General features: G+C 42.9%; 1 protein-coding gene across 1 annotated transcript in view; it reads left to right on the top strand.

Moving 5' to 3' along the window:
• Window positions 1-22,014, top strand: part of COL26A1 (collagen type XXVI alpha 1 chain) — a 172,291-nt gene that overhangs the window by 35,462 nt on the left and 114,815 nt on the right. Inside the window, exon 3 of the mRNA XM_074922925.1 lies at window positions 763-866. Within this exon, the coding sequence (XP_074779026.1) occupies window positions 763-866 (104 nt within the window). The remainder of the gene's footprint in view (window positions 1-762; window positions 867-22,014) is intronic.

The raw sequence follows: 22,014 nt of genomic DNA, 5'->3' as shown, positions 1-22,014 counted from the left end.
CAGAATCACTGGTGCCTTGCACAGGTCTGCTTGTGTCTGCAGGTAGCCCTCTAGTTTCCAGTGGGGCATGGCCGTGCTTGTGCTTTAACTGGGACCCTGGGGGTGCTCTGTGCTATACACAGAGCTAACAAATGTGTCCAGCAGCACCTCGGCTGTGGTGAGGAAGAGTGTAACCCTATTTCAGACAGGGGAAAAATGAGGTACAGGTCAGCTAGCTGGAAAAAAGGCTCATGGAGAACACTGTGATGACCTTTGTCATGCTGATGTGTCAACACACCCCAGGGGATCTGAGTGGTGGGGGTGGGAGAGGGGAAAACACCTGAGAGATTTATACAATCATTGTGAGAGTAATGTTTTGGAAACTCTAGTGGTACTGAGTGAGCAAAGATTAACGTCAGGCTTTGTTCAGTGTCAGAGGAATCCACATAGAGGCAGAGAGAGGGAAACAAAAGTCATCATCTCTGCTACTTGCAATGACTGGTAGTGATGAGACCTCCACAAAGCATACTGGTCATGTTTGGGGGAGAGGCGTGGGGCAGAGCCAGAAGTGTATGAGGCCTTAAGAAGAAAAATAAGGGCTGTTGAATCAGATCCATGCTGTGGTAAACCCTTGCTCTGTTATTTTGTGTGTCTCCTTTTTCTGCAGCTGGGGGTGGCTGGGTGGTCTGGGGATATATCCAGGCAGGAAGATGCGCTACAAATTAGTAGTAACACCACCGTTGAGTAGGTAAGGGCATTCTACTGACTTCTTGTTTGTGTTAGTTACAGGACTCTCATCAGGCCAACGTACAAAATGTCCTACCGAACTGTGACCACGCTGGAGTGGAGATGCTGTCCTGGCTTCACGGGGAGCAACTGTGAAGAGGGTAAGTTATCCAGCAATGCTTTTGTCCTTACAGGGCAGCAAGCGGATGTGTGGATGGACTGGCTGGGTTGAGCTGAGTTTTGTTCCTTAATTTGATCTGTGTGTCTCAAACACAGGAACACATCACCTAGTCTCGTCACTCCCCATCATTATCTGAATCTTCACAGACAAGGTCCAAAAAGTGGTCTTGGAAAACAGACCATACTGAATACCTGCAAAGAAACCTGAACAGGGAGGGGAAAGAAATGAAGAAATGGGTACTCCGGGATGACATGTTTATCAATGTGCTCATGCTTGGTGTCCCCATTGCACAGTCCTTCAGAAAATGTGCTTTCTCCATGTCAGCGTGCATCTTCTCCACATCCCACTGTCATCACCATCAGTTGCTGTAGCTTGTGAAAGCCAGTCCCTGGATGGTTGATTAGAGAAATTTTATGCCTGTAAGGTCTGGACACAAATAATACTCTGTTTCCAGAGAGTTTTGAATTAAATTGGGCACTTTCTGTTCTCCTTCCTGCCCTCTCCCTGACTTATAGGTGCAACATTCAGGTTGCACAGTGCATGTGAAAACACAGTTCTGGGTTTGGCATCTGATCCTTCACGCTGAGGAAAACACGGGGCTCTTCCCAGAGCTGGAAGAATGGAGAGGTTTTTCCTTTCCCATAACAGTGGACAAAAAGGACATGTTTTCTTATTTAACTGTTGCTTCTTGGTCCTGCTTCTCCATCGAGTTTCAGGTTTAGATGCCAGGGCATCTGCTGAATCTGGCATCAGTGTTCATGGCTGTGAATCGGAAAGAAACTAAGCCTTGAGTTTTCTGTTCATTTGCAGAGGTCAACACAGCCTGTCTCTGCTGGCTGGTGAAGGGTCACTGGGGTTGTCCAACTTCTCCAGGGCTTTGCTGTTTGTAGCTGCAGCTCATGTTCCCCGTGCTGCAATATTGGTGCTAATCACACAATTCAGGCAAATGTCTATCTAGGAAGTTTTCTCATTGCAGTCACAAAGAATGATGGTTGCAGACAGCAGCTCGCTTCAGGCTGCTGAGGAAACAATAGCTTCCCAGAAGCTCAAGAAAAATCTTAAAAAGTGGCAAAGCTACCCTAAATCGCAGTCTGCAGGAGACACCTTTGCATTTTAGCATGCTGCTAAAAGAAGTGAGCCTGGGAAAGAGAAGCTGCTGTGTGCAGCTTGGATTTTTACCTGTCGCTGCAGGGGAGAGGGATGATAAGGATTGTGGCAGACCTGTTATTTCCAAAGTAGCTGCAGCTCAGACTGGGCACGGATCTGACCGGGGACCCGAGAAGCCCATGTGTGCAGCCCCTTCGTGCCTGTAGGTTTGGACAGGTGTGAGTAATTACAGCTTAGTGGTGCTGCTGGTGTAAAGGAGAGAATCCAGCTCCCTCCCGCGGTGCCAGATCTGTCTCAGCAGAGTTCAGTGGAAATAAAAAGCCAACATAAGCTTGTTTGAGAAAGTCAGCAGCGATCTCGCAGGAGCAGCTCTGTGGAACGAGGTGACAATTTTATGCAGTCAGTTTTCAAGGTGGAACTGTTCTTTTGGGCTTGGATACGGTCTGTGGAGTGTGAGCTGAAAGCCAGTAGCAAGCCCTCACTTTCATGTGTGAGATTCTTTATACCTTTTTTTTCCTCCCTAAAACATCTGGTGCTACCGACAGTCCCATGTTCTTGAAAGAAGGAGGAAAATTTTAAAAAAAGACCCCTTTCTAGTACAGCAGGGTTGTGCCACTAAATTTCTAGCAGCAGTATTGACACTAGTGCTGTGCACAGCACCTCAAGCTGTCCAGAGGCATCAATTTTAAACTTGAAGTATTTACTTGCTTCTTATGTTAATTCTTAATATTAGTGTCACTTGGAATTGTAAATAAAAGAGGCTGAAAGGAGTTTTTTTAGAGCTTTTTGGCCAACTGATATAAAGCCTTTTGTACTCTGTCCTTTCTGTACTCTCTCCTACCATAAATGCAGTTCCTCTGAGGGGGTAGGATGCTTACATCTGTGTGAGTCCTTCCTGGAAACAGCAGACAAAAGAAAACAGAAAACTAAACTGAAACAAAACAAAAACAGTGCAGTTATGAAGCCACTGTGAATTAGCAGGGTAGAAACTCAAATGCTTTAATCTTTTTATGGTATTAGTTAGATTTCTCCGCAATATTTCATTGCACTTGTATGTGCAGCTGGTGCTTCTGAAGTTGATGTGAGATAGGCATGATTGAAGGCAGATTAGACCTGCACTATTTTTAACGTGCCTTCTTGCTGTGTTGCAAATGCTCTAATTCTCTGACAGTCAGTATTGTTCTTTCTCCATGTGTCAGCAGAATGGCAGCCACAGTGGCTCCGAGTTTCCACTTCAAGATGTCTCCCATTTCCAGAGACTGAAGTAAAAAGTTGTCTTTCCCAAAGGGCTCTGAACAGTAAGGTTGCATTTTCGTGTATAGGACAGACCAAGCCGGGAGGTAATCATTGATTAAGCACACAGAGCAGTTTTGGGAGTTGTGTGTGCATGGACATGGCTGCTGGGTCTCTTCTTTGGACTGATGGTGGTATTTGCATCTTGAGGCTTGAGCCATCCTATCGATTCCTTCTTTAATCCCCAGTGAGCAGGGTTGATACTTCTTTTTTTTGCTGTTCTGGAACAGTGTCTTTGGGGGAGTCACTGTAGCCTATACGGAGGATGGATTATTTTTATTAGCTGTCCTTTTATGAGGCCTTCCTTGCCCTTTTAAAATTTATTCTTTTAGCAGTTTATGAGGAAAGATAGGATGGTGGGAGGGTTGACCAAGGAAACCAAGTCAAAGAACTTGCAATCATTCAAAGGCTGCAGTGCAGCTATTTCCGACATGCATATTTGTTATCTCCCCAATGGTAGGTCAGCTTTTCTTTTGCAAAGGAAATAGTCCAGCCTGGATGCCTAGCCCTGAAGTATGACAGACTCCTGATGAGACTGGCTTGCTGTGACACACCTTCAAGGAGAAAACTCCCCTTCCACAGTGACATGCACTCTCATAGAGCAAACTGTTAAATGCAATTCAATTATTACAGACTGTCTTGATCCTTAGCTAATAAATTTGGCTTCAGAAAGTAACCACTTAACTGTCACCAGCTGGCAGGCACTTACATTAATGCTGAAGGCTGTACATTGTTTAGATTTAAATTATCACGGGAGTTTAACTCTTGCACTGAGGCTGATAAAGAGCAGCATGGTCTGGAGGAAGCCCACCTCTAGAAGTGGGTGGAGATTTTGCTACTCAGTGGGCTATTCATTTACTCAGGTGGGGATGGCTACTTCCAATCTGTTTCAAGTTGACACTGCTTGGGGCTCTCTCTCCTTCCCTTCATTGCTTTCCCCTCATCCAAAGGTATGTCAACATTTGAAAGGTCTCTAATTTCTTTATTGTTTTTGTAGAACTGTGACCAGCTAGTTGAGTAGACAGTTAAAAATCACCGGTTGTACCAGGGCTTCCTAGAGGGTTTCTTGCAACTTTTTTGGATGGAGAAAGAGACTTGATGCAAACAAGTCTGGTGAATTTAACTGTCAGTAGATGCTAATTTTTATTTTCCAGTTTCAGGTTTTTTTGTTTTGTTTAAACTGGAGCCCAAGCCTAGGACAGGAAATTAATCCACTGAGCCACCCAGTCTGCTGACTGCTGATATAAAGAACATATGGACGAGGGCAGTGCAGAGGTGAAGTGGTTTAGCTATTGCAATCATGCATCAAGCTGATTGATTTGAATCCAAGATGATGCTGACATTTCAACTTAGCCTTTTTTCTATATGGCTGAAAGTTCAAAGGCAAGTGCAATCTCTTGGGAGAGGAAGAGTGTCCCTAGCAAGTTCAGGGGCTCAGCACTGCCATAGAGCTCTCCAGCTATTTCACTTTACAAATCTAACAGATTTCTTTCTTTCTTTCCTGTTTGTTTGTATTGCTTGAATTTGGGACAGTAGCCAGTATCCTATTTACCCCAGAAGCAGATTGATGGCAGACAGCTTAGCTGTTTGGGCAAGAAGCAGCTCCAAGAGTAGCCTCAGCACCTCTAAAGTGATGCCGTTGTGATTCCAAGCTTACTTTTTTTCTTTCCATAAGAGTACAAGCAGGATAGGAAATCTGAGCAGCCTTTTTCAAGTAATTGTTTAATTTGAGACACCACTACCCCCCCTTTCAGCTCTTGGAATATTTTTATCTACTTTTAATAACTATTGTTTGCATCTTGTTATTCTGATATTTTTCAAACCTCTTAGATTCCCATGTGTTTACAATTTTCAAGGCAGCATAAGAAAATGAGGACTTTCCTCTTGGTATGATACAGTGCAAAACCCTCTCCTTTTTTACTGCTGGTTCACAGAGTTTCCTGGTCTCAGGAGGAGAGATGCAAAACAACACTGACAGGAAAATCTTGAACTAGCGAATGCAATTATGATAGAAACTCTGAAGCCATGAGAATGAACATCAGAACTTAGAAACCTGAAGGTTTGAAAGCCCATTAAAATGTTCTAGAAGAAAGGGTATTCAAAGTGGCGTTGATGGGACCTCAGTTCTCCTGGTCTTGGTTTGTTCCCCTGTGAACTGTTAAACACAGAACTGTCAATTTATGTGAAAATACAATGTGAAGAATATGAGTAACATTTTCCATAATATCACAGTAGTTCTCTCCAGGAGTTGAGCTTGTGTGAGTTTTTCCCTTTTGTCAAGTACTTCAGTTCCTTCTTGTTTCTCCCTCTTCCTTGTAGCCATTGTTTGAAAGCAAGGAAGTTAAGCCTCTGTATCACATATAGTGAGTAGCAGAGCTCTTTGCTGCCACTGAGCATTTTTCATCTTGTGCTTAGAAAATGAGAAAATGTAAGAGAAGGCAGTGGGAGTCGAGAGGCCTTGCACTATCTGTTCCTGTTGCTGCTAAATCCTCGTACAGTGATGTTTCCCCCTTCAGCAGAGTCCAGCTCCTGTCATAACCAAAGCAGAAGCTTCTATTTGAATAGTGAAATTCTCCCAGAGGTGGTTGTGTCGTGCTCTCTGGTTAGCAGTTCTATGCTGGGAATGTGGGGCAGACTGAGGTACCCTCCTTTCATATTTGGGTCTAGTACAGATCCTTGCACGTATGTAATTCTCCACTAGGGACTGGCTCAGTAATTCCTTTAGTGAAATGTGACTTTGCTCTTATTTTGAGACCTTTATTTCAAACTCCAACATTTGGTTCCACATTGCAAACCTGCTTCTAAAAAAATCTCCTCATTCCACAGTTTAATGTTTATTAGATATGATAAGTGAATTATGTGAATACATGTCGTAGTGCAACCTGAATTTCCTAATAATTATCTAGTTAGTAAAGCTATTGGTTAGTAAGTAATAAAATGTGGTAACTAACTCTGTAAACCTACCTTCAACAATATTTAATGAAAAGACATCAAAGCATGTCGATCACTCTTGATGGAATTGCTGATGCATGAAAGCAACTTTCTGAGTAATGATGCTTGTGTACCTGTAGTACACAGGTGTTGGATAGTATCTACCCTGATATTTTTTTCCATAGTATATGACTTCTGCTCCTCCATATTGTTATACCTCCTTCTGCTTGTGTTTCTGGTGGCCCCTTCAATATTAGGCAGAAGGTCTACCAGAAGTCTCCCAAACTACGACATGTCACCCGATTCCTATCCGCTCCCATCACCACGCTGACCATTCGGCAACCTCTGGCTTCAGGCATAACATGTGTGTCACCCTTGATCAAATTTTCTGAGGAGTTCCTGGAGTGTGTGGTCACTGTTGGAAGAATCTGCAGCCTGCTGAGAATGCTTTCTGGCATCAGTGCTGTGTGACTACTTGAACGATTTCTAAATGTTCATCTTCTCTTTCGATACGCAGTCAAAAAAATAAAAATCCCTGTCAGATTTCCAAAGATTTTGACACTGCATTCCAGCATCTACGTAGTTTCATTTTTTTGGACATTTTTAATCTGAACAGGGAGAATTTTATTCAGCACCTAATGTCAAAATATTTTGAGTGCTAAATATCTGCAGATGTTATCTTAACATAATTAGAAAAGCTGTATGCTGTACTGTTACATTGTCCCCGTTTTTTAAGCTCCCATCAAATTACTGTGGCATGTAGGGAATCTTTTTTTATTTTGATAAGGTTTTGTTTGCTTTCCCAAATATATTGGATGCTTTCTGTTTCTCTTAGCTGTGTATTTCTTAATTTATAAGTGATGGACCCACTTATTTATAGTTAGTGGCTTTTCTATTAATTTGCTTTATTTCTAATCAGGAGTGAACACAATCTTACCTTGAGTAGAGTTAACACAGGACCAGGCTCTGTCTGTATCTACTCTGGATCATTCTCACTGTGCTGGCAGGATTCTGCCAGTTGCTGTCAAGAGACAAGCATGTGGGGCTCCTTTGACAACTTTGGCCTGAGGTGCAGCAGAAGGTGAGAGTTGAGATGGAAGTCCTGGGTAGTTGACTTGAGTTTTTGAGCTCCTCGTGCTGTAGTCAAGTAGGTTCTGCTGTTTCACAGAATGGATGCCAGTGGCAAGGTACGGATCTTCCATGTCTCAGCCAGTGTTGCTGCTTCCTAAAGGAGTTTCACCTTCATCTTTCATGCAACTGCCTTTAGTGCATGGAAACAAGTAGACTAGCAATCATGATCCTGGAATTGCTGGAAAGACCAAAAATGGTGACTTACTAGAATAGGTAGTCTATGAAATTGGGCAGGGTCTTCATTTTTGCCTGTTAGAGATGTCACGGGTTGGTTCTGCCTTGAAGCTGGGAGGCTCTTGAGGTTCTTTTTATCTGCTTCAGTGACAGAGCGGGTAAGTGCTGAGGAGCTGGGCTACACTAGAGTCAACTGTTGTCAGAAACATTGCCAGTCAGGGACTGGAGCTGCCATTCAATTAATTGAATCTTGCTTTGAATTCTTATAATCCTGTAAAGAACATAATGGGTAGTAACCTTGAAGCACTCAGCAAAGCAAATAAACAACTAGGAAAAGGTCCACAGAAGGAAATGCTTTCACTAGGGAGTTGTTATGTGTTGATCACAGAAATAGATGAGTGAAATTTTTGGGACACTGCTGGTAAGGATGTCAGCCGAGGGGACACAGTGAGCTCTCCAAACTCTGCTGTGAGCCTGTAAAGAAGGAGGGTGGGGGGGGAGGTAGACCTTTGACTTCAGTAGTTGGTTACTGAATGACAAATGCTGCCAATTCTTACTCATCTGGTGGTGCTAGTGGGTTTTTAGCAGGTTAGGATTTCCTGATGGGACCAATTTTATCAGCCAGGAGAATGGAAGCATGGCAATCTTGGCTCTGCATATCTCTCTCTTGACCAAACAAATATTCAGTAGATGATGGAGCCTTAAGATGATGGAGCCTTTAAGAAATATTTTCCATTAGACTTGTATAAGCACTCTTAGTCACATCTCTGGTGGTCAATTAATTAGATATTGGAACCTTTGCACCCAGGTGAGCTCTTGAATTACCTGGCAACAGAACTTGAGAGGTGTGGGTTCTGAAGACCCCATACCACCTCCTGACAGTGTCATCTTCCTTTCATAATCCTTACTGCCTCCTTCAACCCTATGCTTTTAACTTACTACTTTCCCAAGTACATGTTCCCTTCAGAGCTCCTGTCTTCCCCCCAAATTACCACTTATTTCCCATTCATCCTCACAATGATGAACCTTTTATTTGCTTGAGGCCACTAGAAGGGAGTTATTTTTCCCCATGTGTAAGACTCACATTATTACAGCCTCTGGGATAATAAATCTACATTGTAAGCTTCTAAATCTGCTTAGGAATTGGTGGGGAATTCAAGGCAGCAGAATTATTTTATTCTTCCTCCTCCCCACCTCTCCCCTATCCCCCTATCCCCCCCCCCCTTTTTATTTTTTTTAAATCCAAATCCACGAGAGCCATATCCTTCAATGGGTTTGGAGGTCAGGTTTGTTTTGGGGTGTTTTTATTTTGGTTTTCTGGGGTTTTTTTAAAAAATATTTGATCTTGTCAGACTTCACAAACTAATGGAATCCTGCAACAGAAGGATTGCCTGAGAAATACAGGGAATGTCTTGCTTTCATCAGGTTTAGAAATGCTTCTGACATAGGAACAATTACTGAAGGGAGCTTACAATAACTATCACTAGTCCATGCTAAACTCTAATCCTGAGGTGGACAATCATCAGGTCAGAGGGCAGTGAATGCGCAAGATGGACATGAGACTTTTTTCTTTTAAATATTTATTTTGGTAAGCCACAAATTGCAGGATGATCTCCCTGAAAACCTGTCCTCAGAGGCTGTCCTAACAGGAGTTGTGCAAGATGTACTCCTGCCCTTTTGGAGAAGTCTGAGAAGTGTATAACAATGGGATAGCTAAGGTGGGTGTTCATAACTTGGGCACATATCCTTGCGGGGGGGTGTGTGGTATTTGCTACATTCACAGGTGGTTGGGCTGTGCGAGAGGACCAGATCCTTTGATTCCAGGATCCGATCCTGGAGCTTTCTTCTGATGGCTGCTAGTTTTTGCCACCTGCCTTCCTAACCTTTGTGGGATGAGCTGATGTTGCTGGTCCATTAAGTAGAGGAGGGATGACCCTGAGGAAGCAATTTTGCGTAAACAGACCTGACTGTTGATATTATCAAAGAGTCATGTGAAAATAGCCAGAAGGTTGGAGGACTTAGCTAAGCCATCACTTCTGTCCCGGATAAGGACTTTGAACTGATGCAGAGCATGCCGGAAAGTTCATGCAGCTGCTGCCAGTGTTGTGTCCCCCTCTGGAAAAAGGAAGATGTGACACGTTATGCTGTCAATGCTGCAAATGCAGTTAGTACCAAAATAATGAAAAACATTTTCCTGAAAAACTCCACCCTATTTCTCTGTTCTGCAGAGATTCCTGTCAGAGGTGGTGGAGGAAGGGTGGGGTTGTGTTTATAAAAAAAAAATTAGCAATTTTTGGAGTGCATACCACACTACCAGTCGCATATAGAAGAGCTAAATGAGAGGAATAGTTCCTAATTCATATCCACTGTTCGTTTTGATGCCTATCAAGTGAATTATAGATAACAATGGAAGAAGAATCGAAACTACCGACTGAAGATGTTTCTGAGCTTCCTTGCTGCTGTAATAACTTATTTGTTTTTTATCAGGAATAGGAAATGAGGCGTAGGCCCTTAACTGTGGGCATTTCATATTGTAAGGGGTGGCAATGAAGAGGAGTTATCTTTCTTTCACTGAATTTGCAAGGCTATTGCCCATTTAACAAGATGTTTTTTGTTTAATCTTTGAGCATAACACTTACAGCTGTAATTACAGCTCCCTCCCCATCACTTTTCAAGGGCTTAGTTATGAAATGTGTGATCTTAATGTCGCTGTCAAACAGTGTTGAATGGGGTGGTTCCTCGAGGAAGAACTGATTGAATTTCTTTCAGGAGAATACTTGAGCAGCCCAGTAATGCCTGATATGCAGAGTGCCAGGTCTTTTCTTATGAGTGCAGTAATTTATTGACTTTTAATTATCTTGAGTATCTGGCCCTAGCAGCAGCAGAGACTTGTGCAGATATAAATCTTGGTGAGGATAAGGAAGAGATGAGGGGAATGTTCCTGGTTTTCATCCCTAGATATAACCTTCACCTCTAAGGTGTGACTCTGGATTCAGAGTCCTGCTGCCATCTCTTGCTTCTGTCTTATCACATACTGGAGGAGAGACAAGAACATACTTTACACCACATGAGTTCTAAGATTCCCGTGCAGAGCTGTTCTAATAATGAGTTGTCACTTTGTGTGAGTGATGGTGGAATATCTTGTGCTGCTGAGGTTTAAAGACATGAGAGTAAAGGAATTTCCTTAAGACGGGAGACTTCATTGCCAGCTTTCCACAGATGGCAGATGGACAGGCCAATGCACTCTTTCTGCAAAGAATTTTCTAATAATTTTAAACAAAGTTGTTGACAGTGCAAGCTGTTTGCATGTGTAAGTGGTAAGAAGGGTATAAGGTGTTGCAAGACAAAGGGGAAAGGCTGAAGAGGGCTGTAGAGTATACAGGGAGCAAGTTGGTAGCAAGCTGAAGTGGAGCCAAGCTCTGGGGTGATAGAGGCAGATAGAGATCTTTCTAATTCTACCTTAGAGACTCTTGCCTTTTTTTTTTTTTTTTAATGTAGGTTTTTCATTAAATGAGTTAATGCAATTGGTACAATAACATTTGTGTTTTCTGTCGTAACTAATTCCAGTTGTGGGCTGCTCAAAAACATCAACATAATGAAGAGTTCATGCAAGTGCAGTACCTAAGCAGGCTAAGCCTCATCCACACAGAAGCTTTCTTCAGGCAGAAGAGATTTGCTGGGGACCTAAATCCCCAGTTCAACTGTTACAGTTGTTCTGGGATGCTTTGCCATGTGGAAATGGGATTGTGAGCAATTGGGATGCAGGTGGAACTGGGATTGCAAGCCCAGGAGTAGGAATGGAGTTGAATTTTTCAGAGAAGTTTGAGACTGGTTTCATGTTTTATAGAAGGTTTCAAGGTGGAAGCAAGAGGTAGGCATGAAATTCCCATGTTGCTGAATCCTAGATTTTATTCTTACTCAATTTCTTGTTATTAAAAGGGGAACCAAAAGTGTTCCTTCAAATAATACTTTCTAATGGAGTTGAATTTCTGTTTAACATGAAGCGGTAGACAAAAGCACGTTCAATGCATGTCATTCCAACATCATGTCTTCTCTCTGTGAGCTAGTTAGCAGGATAAAAGAGCCAAGTCAGTACAGCTCCATTTGGGAAGCTACAGGAACGTGCATTAGATGGAGCAACTTTGAAATACACAATTCACTCAAAAGAAACCCTGTGCTGTAATTAGTAAGGGTTCAGACTGGGTTGGTTTGGGCAGAGGAGTCAAATGGAGTTCTGCCAGGGACTGTTCTCAATCCAGTATGGCTTGCTATTTCAAAATTGGTGTAAGGAATAGAGAGAGCCCTCTAATCAGATCTGTGAGTGTTACGGATTGAGCAGTGCTGGGAATACATGGCAGACTAGGATTAAAATGCAGTCAAATCCTGATTCAATTGTAGTGTTGGGCAGAAATCCATAAAGTGAGGTTCGGTCAAGGGCGATCACAGAGTCAGGAATAATCAAATGCACAAATCTTAAATGGAAGAAGATTCTGAAGGTAGCAAGATCCAGGATAGAATAGAGTTTGTGGAAGATGGTAGAACGAATCTCTCCTCTAAACTGAGCAGAAGAAATGCCATCCTGGAGTCTGGTGCTCCAAATCCTCTGACCAGGTGTAATGTGTACTACTAATGCATCCATGAGACTGCCTGACACAAAATATTTAAAATGTTTCTGGATAGGGGTGCCTGCATGTGTTTCTCAGAGAGGTCAAGTTTACGCATTTATGGTAACTTCAGCCTTGTTATTGCTTAATTTGTTTCAGCATTTACAGTAACTTCAGCCTTTTACTGTTTAATTCATGTGAAAGCTAGTCCTAATTGGTGTGTCGCATCTGAACCCCATGATCTCAAATACTGCACAGATGCTGTGTTGCATCTGTGAAGGAAAGTATTTGACTGGGAAAGGAATATGCCTTTTGTAGTTGATGGGATCTGAATGTGTTGTATTGTTAAATACTTAGGTTGGTTAACTTTGATTACCAACTAGAGGTGCATGTTATAAACAACTGGTAATAGCATCAGCACTAATGAGCCTTTCTAAAAATAACATAATTGGTAAGGGCTAAATCATGTTTTTCAAAAACTGGACAAGAAATAGATATAGACCCATTCTAATGACTACAGGCATGTGATTACAAAGAGTAGGAAACATTTAATCAGTTCCTAAATGAGTATCTAGCATTGCAAGATACCCTGATTGTCACTGCAGCATAAAGAACACTTGTTGGATGGGTCTTTAGCAACTTTACAGTTTCTACATAAATGAAGGCTGGGACAAACTTGCTGGTGAACTTTGTGAAGAAATCAGCTATGATTCTGTGTACCATGAGCTACATTTCAAACAACATTTAATAAAAGGCTTCATCAAAATATGTAAGAGTGAAGCATCATCATTTAAACAGGTTGTACTAGGTCCCTCAACCACCAAAGCAGGAAAGACACTAAGGAATGGCTCTGTGAAAATCCCCTGTCACGAAGTTCATTAAAGACTGATAAATTCTGTTCTGGACTTATAACATATGCTTCTTTCTCGGGCTCCTGACTTGTCTCCTCCTTGGATAGTGCATCCAAATCCACAAGTAACATGCAAGTTTGCGTTTCATTTTGAGCCCAGCAGGCATACGGCAATGAGGTTACAAGACCTTTCCAAGTGAGCCTGGAGGGACTTGTTGGCTAGAGTTTGGATTTCTGGCAAGCAGCTTATTCCAGCTCTTTTCTGTAATAAACTCAAGGTTCAGTCCCCGGCCTCTTATAGATACTGAGCGCTGTTGCGTGTCTCTGGATAATCAGTCACTGGAAAGGCACAGATGTTTCAAGATGCGTAGCAATGGGTGCAGCATATAAGAAAGGCAACATCAGGGTCATACTACAGATGCAACCACATCTTACATGTGTTCTTTCTTGACAGGAAAATTCTTGTAACATTTGCGGTTTTCTGGTTGCTAATACCATCAAATGAGTAACGCAAAAACTAATAATGCCTGTGACTTTTATTTGCTGTTCATTAAGCCTTGCAATGGCATGGATGGCTGGTGCCTCTACTGCAGGCAGATCCAATAGAAGAGCATTGCAGTAATGAACAGAGTGGGGTGCAGGATTGCCTAAGGCAGTGGCTTAAATTAATTTGGGCAGCAATTCTAACGAAGTCAGAAGGATTATAGAAATATGGGACTAGAGGATATCCTAGTCCTTACCTGGTTGTGGAGATGCTAAGAGATGGCTGAAGAAATTCCTGTTTGGTTTTTTTTTTTTTTTTTTTTTTCCTTTTCCCTGTAAATGAAATACAGCCCTTGCTAGACAAGCATAAAAGAGAAGAAAACAGACCCAGTCGGGATTCAAAATTTGATGTCTGATTTGTTTGTAAATGATGACTTTTGTAGCAGTAATGCTAGAGAAGCCTTTGGTGTGTGTCCACTGTGGAAAGTGCAGGGGCTGATGCTGATTGCTAGGTGGTCCTTTATTTTAAAAACCTTGAGGAACATTCATGGCAGATGGGTTTTAATTAGTTTATTTCCTGTTGCCAGTGACTATGTCAAATGTGGCTCCCCAGATCAAGTGCTAGAGGTTTCTGCTGAAGGTGTCAGGTCTTGTTCTCATGGAAAGAGAGTGTTTTCTACAACACAAGCTGTAGAAACTGCTGTGGTACCACTGAGACACTGATGGAAATTGTGAAGTATCTTGGTTAATTAGTTCTTCTCCAGTGGCCAATGTGGGTGATAGATACAAACTATTGCTGTTGTCAGCTGGTGTTTTTTAGCTTCAGTGAGGCCTGTGCTTGAGTAACAAAGGTTCTGGTTTTCTCTTTACTGGTGGTGAGAGTTGTTAAATCCATATGGCTCATAGTACTTGCGTAGTGATGGCTCCAAATGCTGCAGCAGGCTGTATTGCTGCAGGGCTTTGCACTGTAAAATATTACAGCCCTTTAAATAAGGGGAACAAGCTACTCCTAAACTTGGCTTATTTGATCTTTTCAAACTTACCCTCAAGTGATTAAGCAAACAGTGGCTTTTCAAACATTCTCCAGTTGTATTATCTGCTAAACGCATCTCCCAGTGTGATCTGCCAAAGATGCCCTGAACACTGTCCTTCTGCTGTGTACTTGCTAGTCCTTGTGGAAACATAAATAAGCAGTTATTTCTATTGCATCGTCTGTCTGGGTGGGATGCAGAGGATGGGTATTGTTTGATGTTTAACATAACAGAACATGAACTTGAAGATTCTTGCTTTTGTCTTAATATTAGCACTCACAGCAAGACAGCAGCTTTTTATTAGCTACACAGGAAAACAAACCATTCTCCTTGCTTTGTGAGCAGTAGTTCAAGTTCGTTTATAGTATGATGTGTCTGTACAAAGGTACCATTCTTGCCCTCTGCTTGTCTTAGGGAAGCAGAATGACTACTAGCAGTGGTAGTTAAGATACTAACCATAAAACTGTAAGCTCTCTACACAACAGTGTAAGTAACAAGATCCTTCACACACTTAATGGGGAATGTGAAGGAGCATTTAGATGGCTCTATTAATGTCTAGTGGAGACTTCTTTTTCTAGAGTGAGTGTCCTTCAACACTCAGCACTGGTCACCCGGACAAATGTGAATACTATAAACTCTGGAATATAAGCCTTCACCATGGAATCTTTTTTAAGCTTTGGTCTTTGTTGATTTAAGCAGGAGAGACAGAGTAAAAGTAAGTTTCACTCTTCAAACTCATTAAAAGCTGACAAGAGAGAGGACCATTTTCCTGAAGTATATCAAAAGCTGATTATCAGTCCTTTGTCCTTGGAGCTGTGATGATCCCAGAGTGCGTGAGTATCCTTTTTCCCATCCACATAGTTTTGTACCTTGTTTATATCTCAAATCAGCAGAAATTCTGATCTTCACCTGGCTTTTTATGACAGCTTGTAGAACTGTAAATGTGAATATGCTCTGACAGCAAACCCTAAATCAACCTTTGGTCACTGCAAGCTGGAATGATTTGAAAACCTGTGTAACCTTTTGACCAAACCTGGGCTGATGTTCAACATCTTTAACAAGAACTGAAGCCAGAACAGTCCTGATGACTTCAGATTTTCATTATAAGCCAGCTGTAGACCTTAATGTACGCTCAGGTTGGGACAGAGGATATAATGGGTCAGCTGCACTGTTTGGGCAGGAATGTGCTTGCTCCCTTGGGATCCATTGAGCAATGGCATTCTCACTGCTGCTTTTAACTTACCCGGCATTGAAAAGCAGTGGCTGCTTTCTCCTCCTTTTCACCACTGCTCATGAGCATCAGCTATCTCAAGGCAGTCTTTGCCACCATGTGTCATTGTTTTCCTTTGCTCTCTAGCTCTCACCATGGCACTGAATGGTGTGACACAGTGGGCTGGAGAAAATGAACCCTATCCCAGTCAAACCAGCACAATCCTCTATCACTCTTATCCAGGGCTGCTGCCCATTGTCTTTGACCTTAGTTTGGATATCTTCACATCTATAGTTTGTTTTCCCATTGAGATAACAGGAAGAGGCACGGTGTGTGGTGTGACCCTCATGTGTATTTCATTCCTACCACTGTTAATGTTTCTGTCAAAAAAACAGTGGCAGTTAGTTAGACTAGATGATTGTTGTAGGTTCCTTCAACTGGGACTATTCTATTCTAAAAAAAATAATTTCCCCGTGTGTGACATACCTGTGCCTTTTTGAGATGCATGTTATAGACTCTGAGTTCCACCCAATGCACCTGTAGATCCAGGTTTCTCTTTAGGATCTTTGGGTTGCCTTGGATGTGGCAGCATGGGAGTTTCTCTTTGCTTGCTGCCATAAAGACAGTTTTGATGTGCACTGAGGCATCCTCCTGTGTGCTCTGATCCTAACTCCTGATCCTCCTTGTCTGGCTCTGGAATCCAGCATGCCCGACCTTAAAATGCCAGTAAAAAAAACCCAAAAGAAAACCAAAACCAAACCCCAAAGCATCATTTAGTGTTCAGGTTGTGCAGGTTTTTTTCTCTCATTCCATGTCTAAATTCCACTTCATTGATGCAAGAGGATGCTTCAGGCCACACTCTCCAGGGCATTGATTGCAACTCCTCATGTGATTAAAGTCACTTGGCCAGCAGCCCTTATCACCACGGGGTTCATGCTTCTAGTAAGAGTGGCTGGTGCACGTTAACTACACTGTGGTTCCAGCTTTTGTAGCCTCAGGATTTATGTCTCAATAGTGAGAATATACTGGCATTTGTTGTTATCCCACCTGAGACCCACAGGCTTACTTACATAGATAACTGGTTTATCATATGGGCATACAGCAGGGTCTAGTTTGTCTGTAGCTGTCAGACTCCATAGGCACACAGTAGATGTTTTTATTGCCCTTGCTTATCTGGCTGTCCTTCACTGTTTTAATATGAACCATACCAAATAAAGCTGCCTGAGAATTGAAGATTATCTGTGGTATTCGTCACTTTTAGGAAGGGGAGTTGGTTTAATGTTGGCTTTTAGCATTTGCTAGGCCTTGTCTCCTTGACAGAAAACAACAGACTAAAACGATTACCGAGAACAGCTGCTTAGAAGGGGCTTTGGATATTTTTTCCGCTTTTGCTGACCTGAACCACAGCAATTATAAGTTCTGGTTATTGTAAACTTACCACAGAACACAAGGCATACCTTAAAATGATGTCATGTCTAGACACACAATTCAGGTATAAATTATGGAGAGAAAGTAGCTTGTTCAGTGGTTAAACTGTAAAAATTTAACAAGATATTTCTGTGTCTCTAGCCTTCACTCTTGCATACGTATTTCTTTACCTCTTACCAGGAGAATTCTGTGACTGCCTCTTAATTTTTTTGTGTTGGGAGATGGAATTTCCTCCCTGTTCTCTATTTCATTTCCTATTTCTGCCTCGCTAGGTCTCAAGGGAAGCAGTGTAGCCATCTACTTAGAGCCCAGAACAAGAGAGGAAGACTCTTGGGTCCAGTCACGACTCAGTCAAGGTCACACAAGGGGTGATATACAGCAACCTTTTTTAAAACTGCCTTGCTATTTTGGGTATCTTTGTTTTATGGGGTGGTAGAGGAAAGAGAAGAACTCCTCTGCGGTGCCCAGATGCTCGATTTTCAGAAGTACTCACTATTCAACAGTCTCGGCAACATCCCTTTAGTCCCCCGTGGGGTTGCGTGGTCCTTATGTTTAACTGTAAGTTGGACCCTATTTACAGCAGGCTCATCTATTTGCTTATGCTACTTGAATTTCTGTCTAAAGTCCCTGCTGCTGCTCTGCCTGTGAATGGTGTTGTATAGCCAAGAGGTGATGGTCAATCTCCTACCTGGGGACTAAAGCCTTGTAGGCTCATAGGAGCTGCACAGAACAGTGTATGCAGGAGGTGCTCCTGTCCTGTCCACCAGCAGTTATTTGGGCATAAGTCTGCTGGTTCATAGGGAGTGCTCCCCTGCTAACAAGAGCCTAGCTAGTCTATTGACTTGTATTAAAATACACAGTTCCCCACACTTGGCCTGGGCTTAATTTCATGATGAGATCAGAATTGTTGGCTTACCACCTGGTGTAATCTATACCCTTCAGGTACCTGCTATGAAATGCAAACTTTGGAGATGGAAGAGGCCTGTTGGGTTAACAATCCGGTGCAGGACTATTCTCTATAGCATATTCTGTTGTGCTTTTCCTGGCCTAATTACACAGTCCTCAAGTGAAGGAATTTGGCAAGAATACTCTTCTGTTTTAACTGGTATTTGGTCTCGAGTTCTCTTAGTAAGCTTTTTTTCAGTCATCTCCGTTATAGCATGCTGCCATCTGAATTTCTTTTCTCTTTGTAGATGCCTGTTGTGGATTTTGCACCCGGGTGCAGATATGATGCCTCTTCTCACCTGAGGAGCACCTTGCTCTCCCCAGATCCCTGCTCTGCCATCTGTGTGTCCTCTTGAGGGCAAGGCTTCTGCTTCAGTCCAATAACTATGTCTGTATCTAACACTCATCATACCTGGGCCTCTTATGATCTCTTTTAACCCATAATCACATTAGCTTTTTTCCTGGAAACTGTCTACACTGCAGGTCTCTGGAGACAACTTTTAATGCTCAGCAAGCAGAGATGGCAATTGATGGTGTAGAAGGTGTTCTTTTCTTGTTGCCACAGGGACATTTTTGAGATACACTGAAGAACTATTTCACTCTGTTTTCAGTGCATGCAGCAATGTTCTTGTTTCCAAACAGGCACGTGTGTCTTGGTAACTTGAAGTGTCCACACTGGCAGTTAGTGTCTTGGGAAGGGAAGACTTGGTAATCACAAACTTAGGTGGACAAGCCTTGATTCACTCCCATGTACCTGGCTTTTTGATAATAGAGCAAACAAGTCAACTTTCTTGTATGCCACACAGATGTCAGGTCTGTTCTGGAACCATGATTTTCCTGCCCTGCCCTGATGTTTGTGATCAGAAAGTCCCAGTTTGCCCAGGTCCTTTTTGCTGTCCCTATTTTCAGGATCATAGCAAGATTTGTTTGCATTTGGATCAGTTGTTTCTCCTGGCCTCTTCGTCCCTATCAGCAGGGAATATCCTCTTTGCTGCATTGTTTCTCTGCATTTGCACCCTTCTATGCTGTTGTTTGCAAAGCATTGTATGGAAAGTGAATGTCCTTGGAGTGGTTAATGCACTGTGCAGAGTGTGGTTAGTGGACAAGTTTTGTGATACTTGTGAATGAACGGCACCACAAATTGTTATAACATCTTCAGAGATCAATAAACAAAATGATTGTCTGCAGCAAGGCCACGAAGTAGAGGCTTCCACTGGAATACTTTGTTCTATTAAGAGTAGTTAAGCAATTAATATTTCCACTGCACCCTTCCCATCTGTTGCACAGGCTCAGGTGGCCTTAGGGCCATTTTTCAGCTTTTGAGTTATTGTTTTTGTACATAGACGTCTGTCTTATTCTTTTTTTAATGGCTATTAAACATAGGAGCGGAGTGTTATTACAGCTCTAAATGTTGTCAGCCAAAGTTTGTCCTCACTTCTGCTTCTAGGATATCCACTTGCAGTGTCCCAGTTTCCCTCAGTTCATGGCTTTTTAGAGGTACTTTTTCTTTCATGAGACTCTTGAGCAGTTCAACTACAAACAGATGGAAAGCAGCAGAGATCCAGCTCCATAGCACCACCCAGGCCAGGGTCTTAACTCATCTGAAGTGTTTGGTGCTCAGGGACAGGGGCTACAGCCAGGAATTGTGTAGCCTGGGGCAGGATGTTGTAGGTTACTCCATGTGTTGTCCCTCACTATCCCTACATCTCTTCTTCTCACCTCCCCTCCCCTCTCCTCCCATCTTTCCAAGCCTGCAGCCTGGTTTCATGTTCTTCTTTGCCCAGGTGGAGCTTGTTTCCACTCCTGGAATATGGAGATGTCCCTCTCCTGGGCTGGTCCAAGGGCAGGAAGCTACAGGCACTTAGCTGGCACTTGTTCCCTTCCTGGGCTGATGGGGACCAGGAACGGAGGCTGGCGGTTCATGGGAACTGGGAGAGAGTTATGGAGAAAGAGTTGGTGCTTCAGGCAAGAGTCTTCTTTATGCTTTTTAGGAAATGCTGTGTGGAGGAGGAATGGTTTCTTTGGATAATGGCTTCTGGTCCTGCTGCTGAGCATGTGTTGTAAAAGCCATCTTTTGTTCCTGGAGTCTCTACTACAAATGCCCACAAGACAAGAGCAAACCTTTCTGAGCCCTAATTAGCACAGAACATGGCCTATTAGTGACAGTCCTGCCTAGTGGGGCTGGTTTTGAGCCCATGGGCCAATCCATTGCCTCAGGAGTAAGGCTGCCAGCAGAGGCTTGCCCTTGTCCTGACTATGTGCCAACAAGGAGGATTCGCCAGTGAGACCGCTGTGTGTTTGTCATGTAGAATTATTGCCACATAACTTTGTCAGGGTCGATGTGAGCCTCCTTTAAACAAGTGTCATATGGAAGTTTGCAAATCCCGGGGAAAATTAACTTGCTCCAAAGTGCTGAAGTGATGCAAGAAACAAAACTTCAGAGTGTTCTGGAATATTGAACTGTGTGGAAGTTGGAGAATTTTCCCACTTCTACTCCATGTGGAGTAACTTAGCTTTTTCAGCACCTTAAGGGCATTGACATACATCCAGGGAAGGGAAAGTCAGAGAAATGCAAGAAATGAAAATGTGAACCAGAGCTGCTTAGGCAGAGACCATGGCCTTGATATGAGATTCCCTTTTGCTTCAGATTTTATAGGGTTTTTATGGGAGAGGGAATGGATGTGATGTCTGGGGAGAACATACCTATTCTGGAGCTTTCTACTCTGATGGCCTTTAGCAAGTGTGTGTATAGATAATGTCTGAAAATAAGAGGTTCTGCTTCACATTAAGTTCTTAACCACATCTCTTTAAGCATCATAACTAGGAGTTCTGGGGGGTGGGTTTTGTTTAATTTTAATAGACAAAGTCTCTCTAGGAAGTTGAAAAAGTTTGGGTACCTAGGGGACGAGCTGCTTCTCACTCATACACTGTAGCTAGGCCACTGCTGGTTTGTGAACTAAACATGCATGGTGGAAATAAAGCAGTGGATGGAGTATAGTGTACAGCCCACCACGATGCTTATCTTGAATAGATGGTTGTGTTGCCTAACACAGCATAACAATTTCCTTTGATGTAAGGTTTTAAATATATGCAGAAAAATGTGTGTGGCATCTGTGGATACGCTTCTTTTTCTTGCATCTTTGCTCACAGATTTTCATGTTCCATGTTTGTGCCACGGCTGACAACCCACTTTGGCATTTTGTGTCACGTAGTCGCATGACTCTGTAGGGCCATCCTACTGGTTTTCAGCTAGTGCTCTTAGCCATACCAATAAGCCAGGCTATGAACGCTGTGAAGACAGACCCTATCGCATTTTTTTTATAATCTCTGCTAGTTCCTGAAGTGGAACTCTGAGTGACTGGTGACAGATCTGCACTAAGTTTGGAAGCAAATGCAAATTATTTCAGAGAAAATCTTTTTCACAGAGCAAGCCTCTGCTGGCTGGGGAGGAAGGATCAGATATATCCACCTAGGTTTTCTCATCTAGCCAGCTTCACATTCCTTTCCCTCCTTCTCTCTTATGCTTCTGCTTTTTTTCTGTTTCTCCCCACCCCCTGCTCCATTGTTCCTGTTCTTTTACAGTGGTTAAGGCACAGCCTAGGTAAGGAACAGGCAAAGCATATGCTTCTGGGGTGGTGGGCTGAGCAGGGTCCTGATTCCCAGCCTTGGCTGCTGTTCTATGCCCAGTGTTTGGTGGCTCACAGCAGCTCCCACCAATGCCACCACCAATTGCTTCTGGATGCCAGTCCCCGTCCACAGGGTCAGGTATTCCAAGCTCCTCCGCTTGTACACTACACCTATTTGGCCCCATCTGTGTTGTTAATAGGGAATAATCACATCAGTTCCTAGGGAAGCCTAGCATGTGGGAGAAGGACAGGGAGGTAATAGTTTCCTCTCACCTCTCTGGCATGTGATGCCACAAACCTCGGATGTCGTGGACA

The sequence above is a fragment of the Athene noctua genome, chromosome 19 (genome assembly GCF_965140245.1).
Source record: "Athene noctua chromosome 19, bAthNoc1.hap1.1, whole genome shotgun sequence".
NCBI lineage: Eukaryota > Metazoa > Chordata > Aves > Strigiformes > Strigidae > Athene > Athene noctua.
Note: the sequence above shows the minus strand (reverse complement) of the source record. Positions and strands in the feature narration are given on the sequence as shown.